General features: G+C 45.5%; 2 protein-coding genes across 3 annotated transcripts; both read left to right on the forward strand.

Moving 5' to 3' along the window:
• Positions 1 to 304: 304 nt before the first annotated feature.
• On the forward strand, positions 305 to 10,269 carry LOC122132528 (protein Hook homolog 2-like). 2 transcript variants are annotated; one of them, XM_042707208.1, is made up of 17 exons: positions 306 to 634; positions 888 to 968; positions 2,069 to 2,232; positions 2,699 to 2,839; positions 3,196 to 3,397; positions 3,765 to 3,875; positions 4,245 to 4,332; positions 4,586 to 4,652; positions 5,042 to 5,179; positions 6,298 to 6,385; positions 6,874 to 6,879; positions 7,029 to 7,063; positions 7,212 to 7,294; positions 7,383 to 7,486; positions 7,574 to 7,681; positions 7,957 to 8,028; positions 8,166 to 10,269. In XM_042707208.1, the coding sequence occupies exons 1-17, from the start codon at positions 551 to 553 to the stop codon at positions 8,295 to 8,297; spliced, it is 1,704 nt and encodes a 567-aa protein (XP_042563142.1). In that variant the 5' UTR covers positions 306 to 550; the 3' UTR covers positions 8,298 to 10,269. The 2 variants fall into 2 exon arrangements, with proteins under 2 accessions (XP_042563143.1, XP_042563142.1); XM_042707209.1 differs by lacking the exon at positions 6,874 to 6,879 and having other exon boundaries at positions 305 to 634.
• Positions 10,270 to 11,757: 1,488 nt separating this feature from the next.
• On the forward strand, positions 11,758 to 13,845 carry trir (telomerase RNA component interacting RNase). Its single transcript, XM_042707210.1, has 3 exons — positions 11,758 to 12,603; positions 13,051 to 13,128; positions 13,331 to 13,845. Exons 1-3 carry the CDS (start codon positions 12,328 to 12,330, stop codon positions 13,433 to 13,435), a joined length of 459 nt encoding a protein of 152 aa, XP_042563144.1. The 5' UTR covers positions 11,758 to 12,327; the 3' UTR covers positions 13,436 to 13,845.
• The last annotated feature ends 509 nt before the right edge of the window (positions 13,846 to 14,354 follow it).

Raw genomic sequence — 14,354 nt, forward strand, 5'->3', positions numbered from 1 at the left:
TCAATCCGTTGTCTTAGACTTTACCCAAACTTTACTCAAACTTTTCTCTGTGCAAAGCTTGAAGAAAAACAGAGCCACGGTGAGACTTTTTCCACAAATGGCTGTTTATTCAGAAGGGTATTACAGACGGTTCACTTGGTCCCCGGGCGCTGAAAAGCTGCCCACTGCTCCTGGGGGGTCCTAGAGAAAGGACAGTCCGGGATGGGGAAAACAGCAGAGATTACATTCACAGCGACCTCAGGCCTGTGTGTGTGTGTGTGTGTGTGTGTCCTGTGTCACCTCCATATATCCACTTGTGTGTTACAGTGTGTCGCTTGTGCAATAAAAAACTGACTGAAGTCAGCCTTGTTTGTTTTGTTGTTAGAGGAATTGGATTTCCATCTCAGTCAGTTAAGCCACCAGTCATAATAAAGGGAGGTCTCTCAAGAAACTGAAGCCTACTTGAATAAGTCACTCATTGTGCTCCTGCCTGCTATAAAAAGACTGAGATGCAGCATGTGATCTGTTTGCAGTGATCTGTGTTAGTTTGAGCTAATTTCTCCCTGTTTGGATGTGTGTGTACTTTACTCAGCTCCTCACCAAAGAGCCGGTGGAACCAGGAAGTCCAGAGACCTACGGTGACTTTGACTACCAGGTAAAGACCCTCCCCCCGCCCCCCTTCTGTCTTCTTTGCCTCATATCATTTTTCCTATTCATCCAATTCATCCCATCCCACACACACTTTTTGTCACACTGTATACCTTTTATTTACCATGTCCTCTCCTTCCATTCCCATCCTGTCTATCTCCACCTGTGCATATCTCTCCCCCGTCACTCTCTCTTGCTCTCAGTCTTTCACCCTTCTCTAACCCACTCACATTTTAATTTCTTTTCTTCTTCCTCCTCAGTCTAGGAAGTACTATTTCCTCAGTGAGGAGGTTGACGAGCAGGAAAACATGTCCCAGCACTGTCGAGACCTTCAGCACCAGGTGATTGTCAAGAGTTGGGGTTGGGGGGGGGGGGGGGGGGGGAGGGATTCTAGCTGGAAGCAGCCAGGCTCGTGGAGCGGTGGAGTTGTTTGAGTGTTAACATGGCATGGGAAACTGAGCATGCTCGGTGTGTGCGCACCACCTGTGGCTATGGGTCAGGACCCTGCTTAGCCTGGCTGTGCCGTAACTGGTCGGACTGGATGTTGCTTATGTAAGGAGACCCACCCAAACTGGCACCTCACCAAGCAGGAAGGACTGTCTGGATGATTGTTGTTGTGTCTGTGTGTCCTGTCTTGTGTCCGCTTGTACTACTAGTGTGATCCTAAGGAAGCCTGTTTGTCCCCTCCCCACATGAAGCTCAGCATAGGGCTTTGGTGCATTCACAATGGGAATTGGGCATCACTCAGGTAAGTATGTGGCTATAGCTTTAAAAAAAGCCAGTAAACCTGCCTGTTACCCAGCCTGACTGACTGTACTGAAATTGCACACCAGCAAGCCACATTCTCATCCACGCATTACAACTGCCAACATTCTAGCACGCACTGAACTCATGTTTGTAATATTGTCCAGGTGATGTCACTTTAACTTCACTGAATGTGCTCGTTCCACCAAAAATCCCAAAGCATGCTAATCCATTCCTTATAGTCCCTGAGGTCAGGCCCTCATATGTTTACATAGTTGTGGACTCGGCTACAACTGTCAGCCGTAGCTAAAGGGTCTTTGAGGATGGGACTGGGAAGCGTTGCCTGAATGCATGAATACTGTATCAGGTTGTGATGGAAATCCCTTTGTAACTGCACCAAGTGACCAGCTTCCTGTTATGTGTTGCTGTGTTTTATACAAGCTGCTAACTGCATCTGTGCTATTCATCTGAGTTTGTCATCCATCTTTGCATTTCAAAGCATGTGTCTCTATCAAGGCTTGAATGATGGGATATGCAAGTTGTTTGAAAGTCAGATACTTTAGTCACTTCCTGTCATCTTCACTACAATGTATTGTTTTTTTTGTGCCTCTTTCTTTCTCTCTCTTTTTCATTCTCTCTCTCTCTCTCTCTGTGTGTGGTTGTGTGACCACACCTGTTATCCCTCCTCCTAACTCAGCTGGCCGCGGTCCAGGAGGAGCGGTCAGCCCTGCAGGCTGAGGCCCAGTCTCTGAAGGAGCGGCTGAGGAGCTGCGACCCCCAGGACTCTTCCAGCCCCATCACCAACAAGAAGCTCCTGCTCCTCCAGAGCCAGATGGAGCAGCTGCAGGAGGAGAACTACAGGTCTGTGTGTGTGTGTGTGTGTGCTTAGCCCTTATGCCCACAGAGCTCCTTCCTGGGCACTGCAGAGCATCATAGTGAAATCTAAAGAGCCATGCACTCCGGCCTCCCTGTTTTGATTGGTATATTGCTTCTATAGTGTTACTACAGGCCCTGGGCGCTGTAAAGTGCCTTGAGATAATTGTATTTATTTATTGTCAATCTTATTGTCTATTCGATATAAATAGAAATTGAATGGAACTGAATTGAAATTGAATTGACTACTGTGTCCTTACCCTCGTAATCTACCCTCGTATCTACTCTACTCTACTCTGTCATCTTAACCTGTGGCAGATACTTCTAGGTATTGTTGTACTTCTTCCTACTTCGTACTGGCTCCTTAGACTGATGAAACCCTTTCACTAGAGCTAGACGTAGTCAAATGAAGGGAGGTGAACACCATTTCAAACATTCCCCCCGCCCCTAACAGGCTTGAGAACAGCAGGGATGACATGCGCGTGCGATCAGACATACTGGAGCGCGAGGTTGTGGAGCTGCAACACCGCAACGAGGATCTCACCAGCCTCGCCCAGGAGGCGCAAACACTCAAGGACGAGATGGACATCCTCAGGTGAGCCCCACCATAGCCCTGTCTTTACCCCCACCACGGCCCTGTCTTTTTAATCCCGTCTCCCACCATCCTTTGTTGTGGGTTTATACCCGCCCAGGTCTTTTCCTTGCACTGGCCTGTCCCAGCTGTGCCCTGGAGTATCTTTAAGTTTCAAATTAATTTGATGACTTCTTTGGTCTAATTTCTTCAGTGGGAGTTTAAAATGCGCAGGGCTTTACAATTACTGCCAGATGTTATCCCCCCCAGTCTGTAGTCATGTCACCGTGCTGTAGTGATGATGTACTGCACTCTGCCCTGCCTTCCTTCCCCATCCCCATCCCCCCCACCCCCCCCCCCCCCCCCCCCCCCCCCCCCAGGCACTCATCAGACCGCGTGAGCCGGCTGGAGGCGCTGGTGGACACCTACAAGCGTAAGCTGGAGGACCTGGGCGACCTGCGGCGACAGGTGCGGCTCCTGGAGGAGCGCAACACCGTCTACATGCAGCGCACCTGCGAGCTGGAGGAGGAGCTGCGCAGGGCCAACGTTGTCCGCAGCCAGCTGGACACTTACCAAAGACAGGTAGGCAGGAGGACGGAAAAGGGGCTGCATCAATAACATTTACAGGGAGGGATTGGGTCGAAAATCAGTGTGAGGTTGTGGTAGTAATATAAATGGTAGTGTCCTTTATGGAAGGAATATTGCATCATGCCATGTTGCTTTTAATTGAAATCATTAAAGTACAGTAAAGTACCCTAACATGACACAGGAGGTGAAAGGGGTTATAAGAGGTTTCTATGATGACTGTCTGTGGAAACAACATGGATGTAAAATGTAAGACTTCCTTTGAACAGCTGCAAGGCCAGAGTATTTTGGGATCACTGTGGTGTGGGAGTGGTATGGGTAGAAATCCCAAGCCTTCATCTTCACTGCTCTGCTCCTCATGCAGGTCCATGAGCTCCACACCAAGCACTCAGCTGAGGCTGTGAAGGCAGAGAAATGGCAGTTTGAGTACAACAACCTCCACGACAAGTATGACTCCCTGAGCAAGGAGAAAGAGGTGAGGCTAATCACATTCACATTCGCCACTGCTTTGCATCATTCACAAGAATTGACAAGACTCGCCTAGGTTCTTGGACGTAAATGAACGGAAAGTCCCTATCCAGATAGTGGTCCACTTATTCTTTGGCTACTTGGACTCCTGAAGTCCTGAAAAAGCTTTTGCATCCCCATTTTTGACCCCAGCCAATCCAGTCCCCAGGTTCTAATAGTCGGTCCCTTTCGTCATACACACTTCCAGTTAGCATGCTCCGCTACATCCAGCTAGAGAGAATTACTGTTGTTGATGAGCTGCAAGTATGGTCATGTAAGGTCATGTATGGTCATGGTCAGGTGTGTTGACCTGCTCTTCCCTTTGGCTCTTACCTAGCGGCTGATCTCCGAGAGGGACACCCTTCGGGAGACCAACGACGAGCTCAGGTGTGCACAGGTGCAGCAGAAGTGCCTTAGCCTAGCAGGTAAGAGCAAAAGCCTAGACAACGGCAACAACAGTATTATGTGTTAGAGTTGGCTGTCTTCGCTAACCTTAAGCAGTGCATGTTATTGGATATAATCTACCTCTGGGTGGACGTGTTTAGTTATATTGTTATTTTAGGCTACATTCACATTCGCTCCCACAAACCTCTAAATGGGGTTCACCGCTCCCATGTGGGGAGACGGATGTAATAACTGTCTCATGTCTGTCTCTCTCTCTCCGCCTCCTCCCTGCAGATGGCTTGTGTGCAGGCGCCAGCCCCGTGGCAAACCTAGCCGCGGAAATCATGCCCACAGAATTTAAGTGAGTGTGCAGAATGCTTCACTGGCTCAGGGCTTGAGTTCCTCGTAAGCCTTCAGCAGGCGTGAAATTCCATTCGTAAATGCAAAAACATCCTCCCAGCCATCTGTAGAATCCAAAAGAGATCACTGACTAATGGCTGTGAGATGGGCAATGATGTATTTTTAACATCAGCCTGGTCAGTTGTAATGTGAAGAAATCTCCAAAACAGTTGGTCAGATGGGAGTGGAGTGCCCTTAGTGATGTGTGAAATGCTGGGCTTGCAGATGGTGTCCAACTTTTGTTCTTTTTTTCGGTCATGCTTTAGTTTTTCCTGTTTCGTGTTCTCTTGTTCCCTTCCTCTTCTCCCCTCTCGGGAACCCTTGGTTTGAATGTGTGCCTTTGTGTTGCAGGGAGACGGTGGGGCGGCTGCAGAATGAGAATAAGATGCTCTGCGTCCAGGAGGAGAGCTTCCGGCAGCAGCTGACAGAGGTGCAGGGTCATCTGGAGGAGTCACAGCGCACCAACAACACACTGGAGACCCAGAACAGGTGTGTGTGTGTGTGTGTGTGTGTGTGTGTGTGTGTGTGTGTGTGTGTGTGTGTGTGTGTGTGTGTGTGTGTGTGTGTGTGTGTGTGTGTGTGTGTGTGTGTGTGTGTGTGTGTGTGTGTGTGTGTGTGTGTGTGTGTGTGTGTGTGTGTGTGTGTGTCTTCAAATATCCCAAACCGTTTTGTTTGAGTGGTGTGTATCCATTCCGACCACAACACTTTGTGTGCATGAATGTGTGTGTGTTGTACACCTGATGTTCAACAGTGCCAAATCTCTTTTACCATTGAGGCTTTTCTAGTTGTTTGTGTGACCGAACAGCTGTGTGTGTGCTAAGCCATCATGGTGGGAAACAGTGTATGTAAAGTGCTTGAATCGAACATCACATAACTGGAAGCTCTGTGTGGCAGGTGGGCCATACAGAAATAGACAGGCCTGCCCTTGGTGTGTGTGTGTGTGTGTGTGCGTGCGTGCGTGCGTGCGTGCGTGCGTGCGTGCGTGCGTGCGTGCGTGCGCAGAGAGCCTCTGACACGCTTTTGACGAACATCTTTGTGTGGGAGTGGAGGCCAGTGCGCAGCAGCAGGCTAAGATGAGCGCTGGACCAACGATCAACGATCTTTGTTTTTTTTGTGTTCCGTGATGCGTCAGCTGGGCTGGCATACTTGCTCAAACTAAAAAGGACAACTTGCGTGCAGATAAACAAATCTATAGTTATTTACATGCGTAAGCCCGAGCCCTCACAAATCCATACTCCCATCATACTGCAGCTATGAATCAGAGTGATGTCCATAGTCTTTAGGAAGGTGTGTGCGCATTGTGTAACCTGCTGTGCGCTGCTGTGCCCTGACCCTCCACTGAACTGTGCAGCAACCCTCGGCAGCCCAGTTAGATGAGGGTCCTCCTGCTCAAGGCCCCAGCAGGGAGTCTAAGAGACGTGTCGGTATGTCAGGAGAGAGAGAGAGAGAGAGGCCTTTCTTTTTGAACCTTCCCTCTGTTCTATGCTGCCTGTCTGATGGATTTTTTTTCTTCACATCACTTTTCTCTCATCTGTTCCGATGTGTGTCCCATCCAACCCTTTCTTCGTCTGTCTCCTCTGTGTGTCTCTCCTTCCTCTTGTCCCCAGGTTAAACCAGCAGCAGATCAGCGAGCTGCGCTGTCAGGTGGAAGAGCTGCAAAAGGCGCTGCAGGAGCAGGGCAGCAAGACGGAAGATGTGAGGGCACGCACACACACACAGAGACACACACACACACACCTCTGTCCTGAGCGTCTCTTTCACTTTCAGTTCATTCTAAATCACAACGCTGCCTTCTGATGACTTCGACCACACTTGATCCAAACGTCTCTCTTGTCAAGGATTGGTATTGATCAGACAGACTTGACATTTTCCACTTTGTCAATGAGCGTCTTTGTTCAATTAACATTTGTGCACACCGACATCTGTTCAGTCGTTTGGAACCCAATGAACCCAAACTAACAAATTCATGAAGTCTCTCATTCTCACCAATTGCCTACCTGGGATTGTGTGTGTTTTCTGATGTGATATGATGTCTGTGGGAACCTTAACCTGTTTGCTGTGGAGAATTTGAATTAACTGCTTCCTGTCTGCCTTTATGTCTACCTGTCTCTCCTCCTCTCTGTCTGTCTCTCCTCCTCTCTGTCTGTCTCTCTCCTTCCTCCCCGGCCGCGTCTCCAACTCAGGCCATTGTAAGTACGGCCCGCCCTCACACGCTCGGCTTTTGATTTTGACTGTTTTGTGTATTTGATTATATCTGACTGCTTGCATGGTTGATTTTCCGATATGCGTGTCACACTAAAACATAGACATCTAACTACCTCACTCTCTCTCTGTGTAGTCCTCGTTACTCAAGAAGAAGCTGGAGGAGCACTTGTGAGTAGTTTTGTTGATCTGTCTTCAAACAGTGTGTCTGGATCAGATGAATGAGCGAGTGAGTGAATGAATCACTCGTGGTCTCTAGATGAATGTTGTGTGTGAATGACTCGTGGTCTCTAGATGAATGTTGTGTATGTGGTTCCAGGGAGAAACTCCATGAAGCTCACTCTGACCTGCAGAAGAAGCGGGAGGTCATAGACGACCTCGAGCCTAGTGTGGACAGCAACAGTAAGCTGCTCACAGAACTTTGCCATTGCTCTCTCTCTCTCGCATGTGTGTGTATATGTCTTAATCTTGCCCTCTGTCTCTTTCTTAGTGGCGAAGAAGATCGATGAGTTGCAGGAGGTCCTGAGGAAGAAGGACGAAGACATGAAGATGATGGAGGGCCGTTACAAGCGTTACGTGGAGAAGGCCAGGACGGTAGGTGGAGTCTCCTTACTTTCACTTTACCTTCCTAGCCCCACATACGTCTTTTCCTCACTGTTTTGTTTGTGTGTGTGTTTGCAGGTGATACAGACTCTGGATCCCAAACAGAAGCCTCACACCGCACCTCCTGAGGTGCAGGCCTTGAAGAACCAGCTGAGTGAGAAGGAACGCAAGATCCAGTACCTGGAGGTGAGTACACTCTTGCATCAATAAACGTATCTATTCTTCCTCATTTTAAACAGCAACTGGATGACGGCCATTGAAGACGCAGAACTCCTATAGACAGCTTTAGTGTAGTGTTTTTGCTTCTGTGAGCAGTATGACGGCAAAATTACTCTTTGTTAAACAGAAGCTTTCTTGTGAAGTTCCATTGTTGTGCTGTCACTTTGACACCACTCTGAAATGAGCTATTTTCTCTTTGTGTGTGTGTGTGTGTGTGTGTGTGTGTGTGTGTGTGTTTTCAGCACGATTATGAGAAATCCAAATCCAGACATGATCAGGAGGAGAAACTCATCATCAGCGCCTGGTACAACATGGTGGGTTTCCTTCAGTCCTCTCCTCTTATTCTCCCTCCTCTTTATGTATAATGCTCTTGCATGATTTTTTTCTTTGTTGCCTGTAACTGCTTGATCAAGAACTGGCTTATGCACGGACGCTGTTCTCTCTCCTATAGGGCATGGCCCTCCATCAGAAGGTAGCTGGGGAGCGTAGTGGGCCTCCTGGACAGGCCCAGTCCTTCCTGGCCCAGCAGAGGCAGAGCACCCAGGTCCGAAGGGGTCTCGCCAACCGTCTGCAGCCCAGATAAGACCCATCCCATGTGCGCTAGACCTGAAGAGATTCCTTCAGTTAAAAAGTGAAATGGGGGGGGGAGAGAGAGAGAGAGAGAGAGAGAGAGAATGAAAGGGGAAATGGGTGAGGCTACGTGCTTTTGGTGTCCCCTGCACTCATCCTCCAGTGCTCCGATGACCTCCCCTGGCCTCTTCAAGACTGCTGCTGCCCCCTGCTGGCGACTGCTGGTGGTGGCTCTTTTATTTGTTTTTAACCGAGCTGTGATTACAAGACACTACAGTGTTCCCACAAGTGTTTTTGCTGTGGATCTGACCGAGAGAGGCAGCTGTGCAGTTTTATGTAGTGTTTGCACAGGGAGCAGACCCAGAAAGGATCTTCCTTTCTTCTCTACCATACCGTACAAGCCCTACCATGCTGCCTTTTTTTTTTCTTTTTTTTCCCCATTAGATACTCTGAGTTTTTAATTGTAATCTTATTTTAATGGAATATTTATCATGAAATACCCTCGGCTTGAGGAATTGGAAACAGGGTTTAGTTTAACGCTATAGTTCAGTTGGTCCCATCTCCCATTTGCACACTCACAATGTCTGAAATGAATCACTTTATATAAACACTACATAAGGACATTAGTCCCTATTCAACCAATGAACTTTATGGGTGTGGGGTTAAATGAGTCGTTTTTGTTCCTTATATTAAGTCTTATTGTTTCTGGTGTGATTTCTTACTTCCCAATAACCTTTTAGTTGATGTTTTTTCAGTTAAGTAGTCACCTTCAGTGAATGGAATAGAATTGCATAGAAATTATTTGTGATTTTTGATTCATGGTCCCTTACTTTTTTTCTTTTTGTGGTTTGTTTGTCTTTATGAACTGTACTCATTTAACGTCATTACCAGGATAGAAGAAATTAGCACTTTTTTTTTCCATTCACTTAGAATGGCTCTCGTGTGCCTCTGAAGACATTTGAGCACAATCCCCACCCAAACATACCTTGGATTATTCAAATCGGCACTTTTGGTATATAAATATTCGTTATTACATTTTAAGTTAATATAGGCTTATAAAGAAGGCTATTCCAATAGGCAGCTCACTTAATATACATCTAATATTGCATCCTATTACCTCTTTCCAAAACAGTATCAATCATGGCTGGACTTATTCTGACTGTACACCATGGAAAGTATTTTAAAAACAAAGAAATGGGGATTAATGCATTTCACGTGCCCTTAGGCCTTACCCTCCTCTCTGATGTCAGTTTTGACGTTGTAAACTTCCAAAATGAAAAGACTGATAAACCTTTTATTTTATCTAACTGCATAATCTGATGCTCACCAAGCAATAGACGTCAAAGGGTCACGCTTTGATACGGGAAATCTTTTTCTGACTTTTTCTTTCATATTCTTTTTTTCCCCTTTGATCTCTGTCTATAGTGAGTCTTTTTGATCATGTTGTCTGTTACCCTTTGGAGAATATCTACCAAAGTCTAAAGCTTTAGGATGATTCAAAGTCCACAATTGCTTCAGTTTCTCCTCCTATTTCTTTTTAAATACTTTATCAAATCAGTGGCACTTTAATTATTTTGAACAGTTGGCCTCTTGGCTTTTTAATCTCAAGAGCGTTTTCCTGTTTCGTGTCAGGACAACCTTGACTGGTACCAAGACTTCTGTAATGAATGTCAGACTGGGCACCCTACTACTATGTGCGTACACCTGCTGTATATTGTACCATGTTTTGTGTTTGTTTGGTATGTGGTACATTTCTCAATGCTGTTTTGGTCCTACACTAGGACACTCATCTCTTGTCTGTCACGTGTTGGATTTAAGGTGGTAATGTATAATGTGTTTTGTTTTGTGCCTGTGTATATTTTCTTTTAGTCTTTCATTACTACACATTTATGTGAGAACAAATGAAGGAGTCTAGCACAAGTAGTAAACACTGTTGGTCTGTTTCTGTGTTTTGCACTACAAATAAAATGTGTATGTGTACCAGGCAATGCCTTCCTTCAGTTTCTTACTACAATGTCTTAAAACCACACTATATAATATAAATATGATTGTCATGATTTCATACTGTAGAAAAATACAATGGTTGTAATGCAGTGGTGTGGTGAACATGGAGCAGTTTTGCAAAAACAAGTGTAATGTTAGGTCAGGCAGAAAGGCCTGTGTGCAGAGACGAGTGTCATGAAAGGTCAAGCAGAAAGGCCTGTTTTCGAAAACCATGACTGTGCAGTTTCTACAGGTGCAGGCTGTCGGGGACAGCCAAGTATTAATGAAGGGGTCTCTGTATAGGGATGCAGACTAGTAGTCAAGGACAAAACCTACCGATAAGTTGTAAACAGGTTCTTAGAAACATACACAAGGACACACAACTGCTCTCCCAAGCCACGATTGTCTTGAAATGTTTTTTGGCAATAAGTGAGCAGAATATTCTGATTGGCTCAAGTTTAAATAAGTGTTTAGTTTTCAATTAGAAAAGCATAGTGACGGAAATTGTAGTATTAAAAGTAAGTGCACTCATTTTTGACATGCTCCATGGACCACCACTCAAATTGCCTGGAGGGTCTGCAAGATTGAATAGTTCATCGCATTCGGTCGTCTGCCTCTCATTGAAGTAGCAACTTTAAGATTTGAAGAAGTTAGTTCGCTATAACAATACAAAAACTCCTTAATGTCTCTAAAGAGACCATACAAGGCAATGTAGAAACAAATAATGGTTGTAATACAGTGGTGCGGTGAACATGGAGCAGTTTTGCAAGAACAAGTGTCATGTACGTCATGTGGCAGTCCTTAACGGTGCCAGTGTGGTTAGTACGTCATTTCCTGTTTATTTATCTCTGGAAAATCTGTGTGTCAATTCAATTCAATTGGCTTTATTGGCATGACTGTACAATACAATGTTGCTAAAGCACTTAAACATCTTTACAAGTGTTTGTAAACCCCCCCCCCCCATTTTTTTCCTTCTTTGAGGCGCATTGTGTTACCTCCTGGTATGAAATGTGCCGTACAAATAAAGTTTGATTTGATTCGATGTAAGGCCAGGCAGAGAGGCCTATGTGCAGAGATGAAGGTCAGGTCATACAGAGAGGCCTGTTTTCTAAAACCATGACAGTGCAGTTTCCACAGGTGCAGGCTTTCAGAGACGGCCAAATATTAATCAAAGGGTTTATGCATAGGGGATGCGGAATTAATCAAAGGGCCGGCAGAAGTTCCCAAGACAATCATAAAACAGAGCCCTGAAAACATAACCGGGAGTGTTGAAAACACTGATAAGGACATAGCAGCTCATTATACAACACAGGTGCTTCACATGACCATATGCTATCAAAATTTATTTGAGGATGGTACCAAAACTAGTTGCCTATAAAAACCATACCTCAAAAAGTGTCAAATTGTTGCATAGTGTTACTTTAAGATTTGAAGAAATTGTTTCGCAACAACAGCAACTTACCCTCCGTAACATTAGGTGGCAGAAACGTGGCAACGTTAAAGGACGGCTAAACGAAATTCAAGATGGCGGAGTGTTGAGAGAAGATGAACTTCGACAACTGACATTTTGCTTTATTAATATTGATGTATAAAGAGGTTTAGGTTGACCTACTTGCGTTTCAACTTACGTAGAGGGTTATTTCGTTGTATTTTATGCGGTTTGTGATTTGTATGTTTGGCTGTGCCGATTGTTGCTAGCCTGATACTTAGACGCTTTGTGTACTGCTTCCGAAGATTGCTAACTAACGTGTTAGCAGGTTAGCGCAGCACCGCCAAACTAATAATTTGTCTTCAGACAAAACATTCAAGGATTTCTCAACTTTATCAGTTTGGCGGTTTACGTTTGGCCTAAAGAACTATTTAGCCGTGTATGGTCAGCTGAATGTTGACCGGAGGGATCAGGGTGGGTCTTTCGAGATAGCCAAGCCCGACTTGTATGGCTTTTGTGGTATGCTTTGACTAGACCAAAAAGTAGCTGCAACGTGTTTTACTAACATAGCCTTGCCTTACGTGGAGTTCATTTGGCGAAAATAAACTTGACAAGGCAAATTGGTGCTGATATGGATGACAAACGTAAAAACAACGCAACCCCTCAAGGCAGCAGCAGTGAATCCAGCGGCAACAGCCCCGCATCACCTGCAAGCCCATCGCATGGAGATGGAAAAGCAGCAGGGGCCAACGCATTCGCCAACGACGGTAGCTTCATGGAATTATTCAAGAAGAAGATGGAAGCGGAGCGAAGGAAAAAGGAATCGGGGCAAGCCAGCTGCTCCGAAAGTACTGCTGATCAAGGACAGTCGACTGTGGAAAAGAGGACGAGTAGCGTGGCCAGCTTTGTAAGGGGTTTGGCAGTTGCTCTAGCCAGAGAAAACATTTTCATGTTTGCAGGTCTGATAACGTAGCTCAGTCTAGTCTGCAATAAAAACAGCATATCCAAATTACCCATTTCTCATGCAGCTGGTAGGTCTATATTCTGAACCTCCTAATCGTACAGCCCAGTGCATACACTAAAGGCCTTTAGGCCTGCCAAATCTTATACGCTCCAGATGAAGATGACCTGTTGTCCCCCAAGTATCTGACAGTGTTAGCCACAATCCTATGTAAGGGTAACTGCCCCTCTGGTTCCTAATGATCAACTAGCATTACAGCAGACACATCAGGCGTGTCTCCCTGCTGGGGTGGGCTGAAGACAATTGTTCACTGTCGATGCTCTGTAGTCTCCATCAGTGGCACTCCTCCTGCAATGGCTCGTATAACGGTTTCAGTCTTCTCCCCTAACCCAGGTGGGGAAGCGGAGAGGGGGAGCCAAATTGACCCTTAAGACCGGCGTGGTTGCAAAGAAGCAGAAATCGGACCCAGAGGTATGTAATGACCTTTCACTAGCATGTGTTACAATGTTGCCCTATACTTATGTGTGAATAAGGCATCACCTCATGAAGACTACAGATGTCTCCTTGGAATGGCAGTCTTTGAATGGCATCATAGACGTTTTGATCAGTGGACCAAAAATAATTGAGCCTCTCATTGATGATTGATAACTATGTCCTTGCTGTATTTTTGCAGTATGAGGGCAAAGGGGACGCCTGGACTTCGTACATGGCTGAGGTGAAAAAGTACAAAGCTCACCAGTGTGGAGACGATGACAAAACCAGGCCCCTGGTGAAATGAAAGACTGGGGTTTGCGCTGAAACACACCAACTGCTGCTGCATTGGAGTGAGCCTGCCACCAGATCTGCGCCCATACTGCCAAGATTCAGAGCAGCTCAGCTCAGCTGTTTCACTTCCTCACAATTAAAGTTTTTTTTCTTTTGTTTATTTGTTTTCTTTTTCTTTTCCCAGAGAGTTGTCTCGATTGTGGTTTTTAGCTTTTACATGGTGTGTGGCAAACACAGTTTGTGCATTTTTTTTTTTTGAACATAATGTTTAGCCTAACGTTAGCTTGGTATTTTTTTGCAACGTTTGCTGGACAGGGTAATGCCTTGTAGATATTCCATACCCCCCCCGGTTGGTATTTGATGTCATTTGAATCTAAGGTTTCAAAAAAGATGCTAATTAAAATGCTAAGCATTTAGCATGTGGGTTTGTGTGTTGTGTCTGTTGGTTCCATTCATACCACTGTCAGTGAGGCGTTGATGTTTCTCTTGGTCTCCTCTACGGTTTGTCAGTACTTCTAATAGAAGAGATCAAGAGAACTTAGAAGTACATTAAGTTACTTAAAGCAACAATTGACACTTTTTGAGGTATGGTTTTATAGGCAACTAGTTTTGATACCATCCTCAAAGTAATTTTGGTATTATACGGACATGTGATTGACAGATGAACACTTGTGTCTTTCCCACTAGCCATCCAGGATATGCACAAAGTAGTTCTGTGTTCCAGGCTGGAAAACCCTGCAAAAATGGAAAAGCTTTCACAGCATGACATTACCAGCTATACTGCCAAAAGACACCAGGTAGTGTGTTGGCAAGCTTATATCAGTGCCAACTGCTCTGTTGATGGTGTTTGCAAGATTTTTGCATGCCATTTTGGTAGGTAGCTTGCTAGTTTTGGAACATTATTTATTGTTTTATAGTGTGTCCTGTAAAGT

This window comes from Clupea harengus, unplaced genomic scaffold, assembly GCF_900700415.2.
Source record: "Clupea harengus unplaced genomic scaffold, Ch_v2.0.2, whole genome shotgun sequence".
Lineage (NCBI taxonomy): Eukaryota > Metazoa > Chordata > Actinopteri > Clupeiformes > Clupeidae > Clupea > Clupea harengus.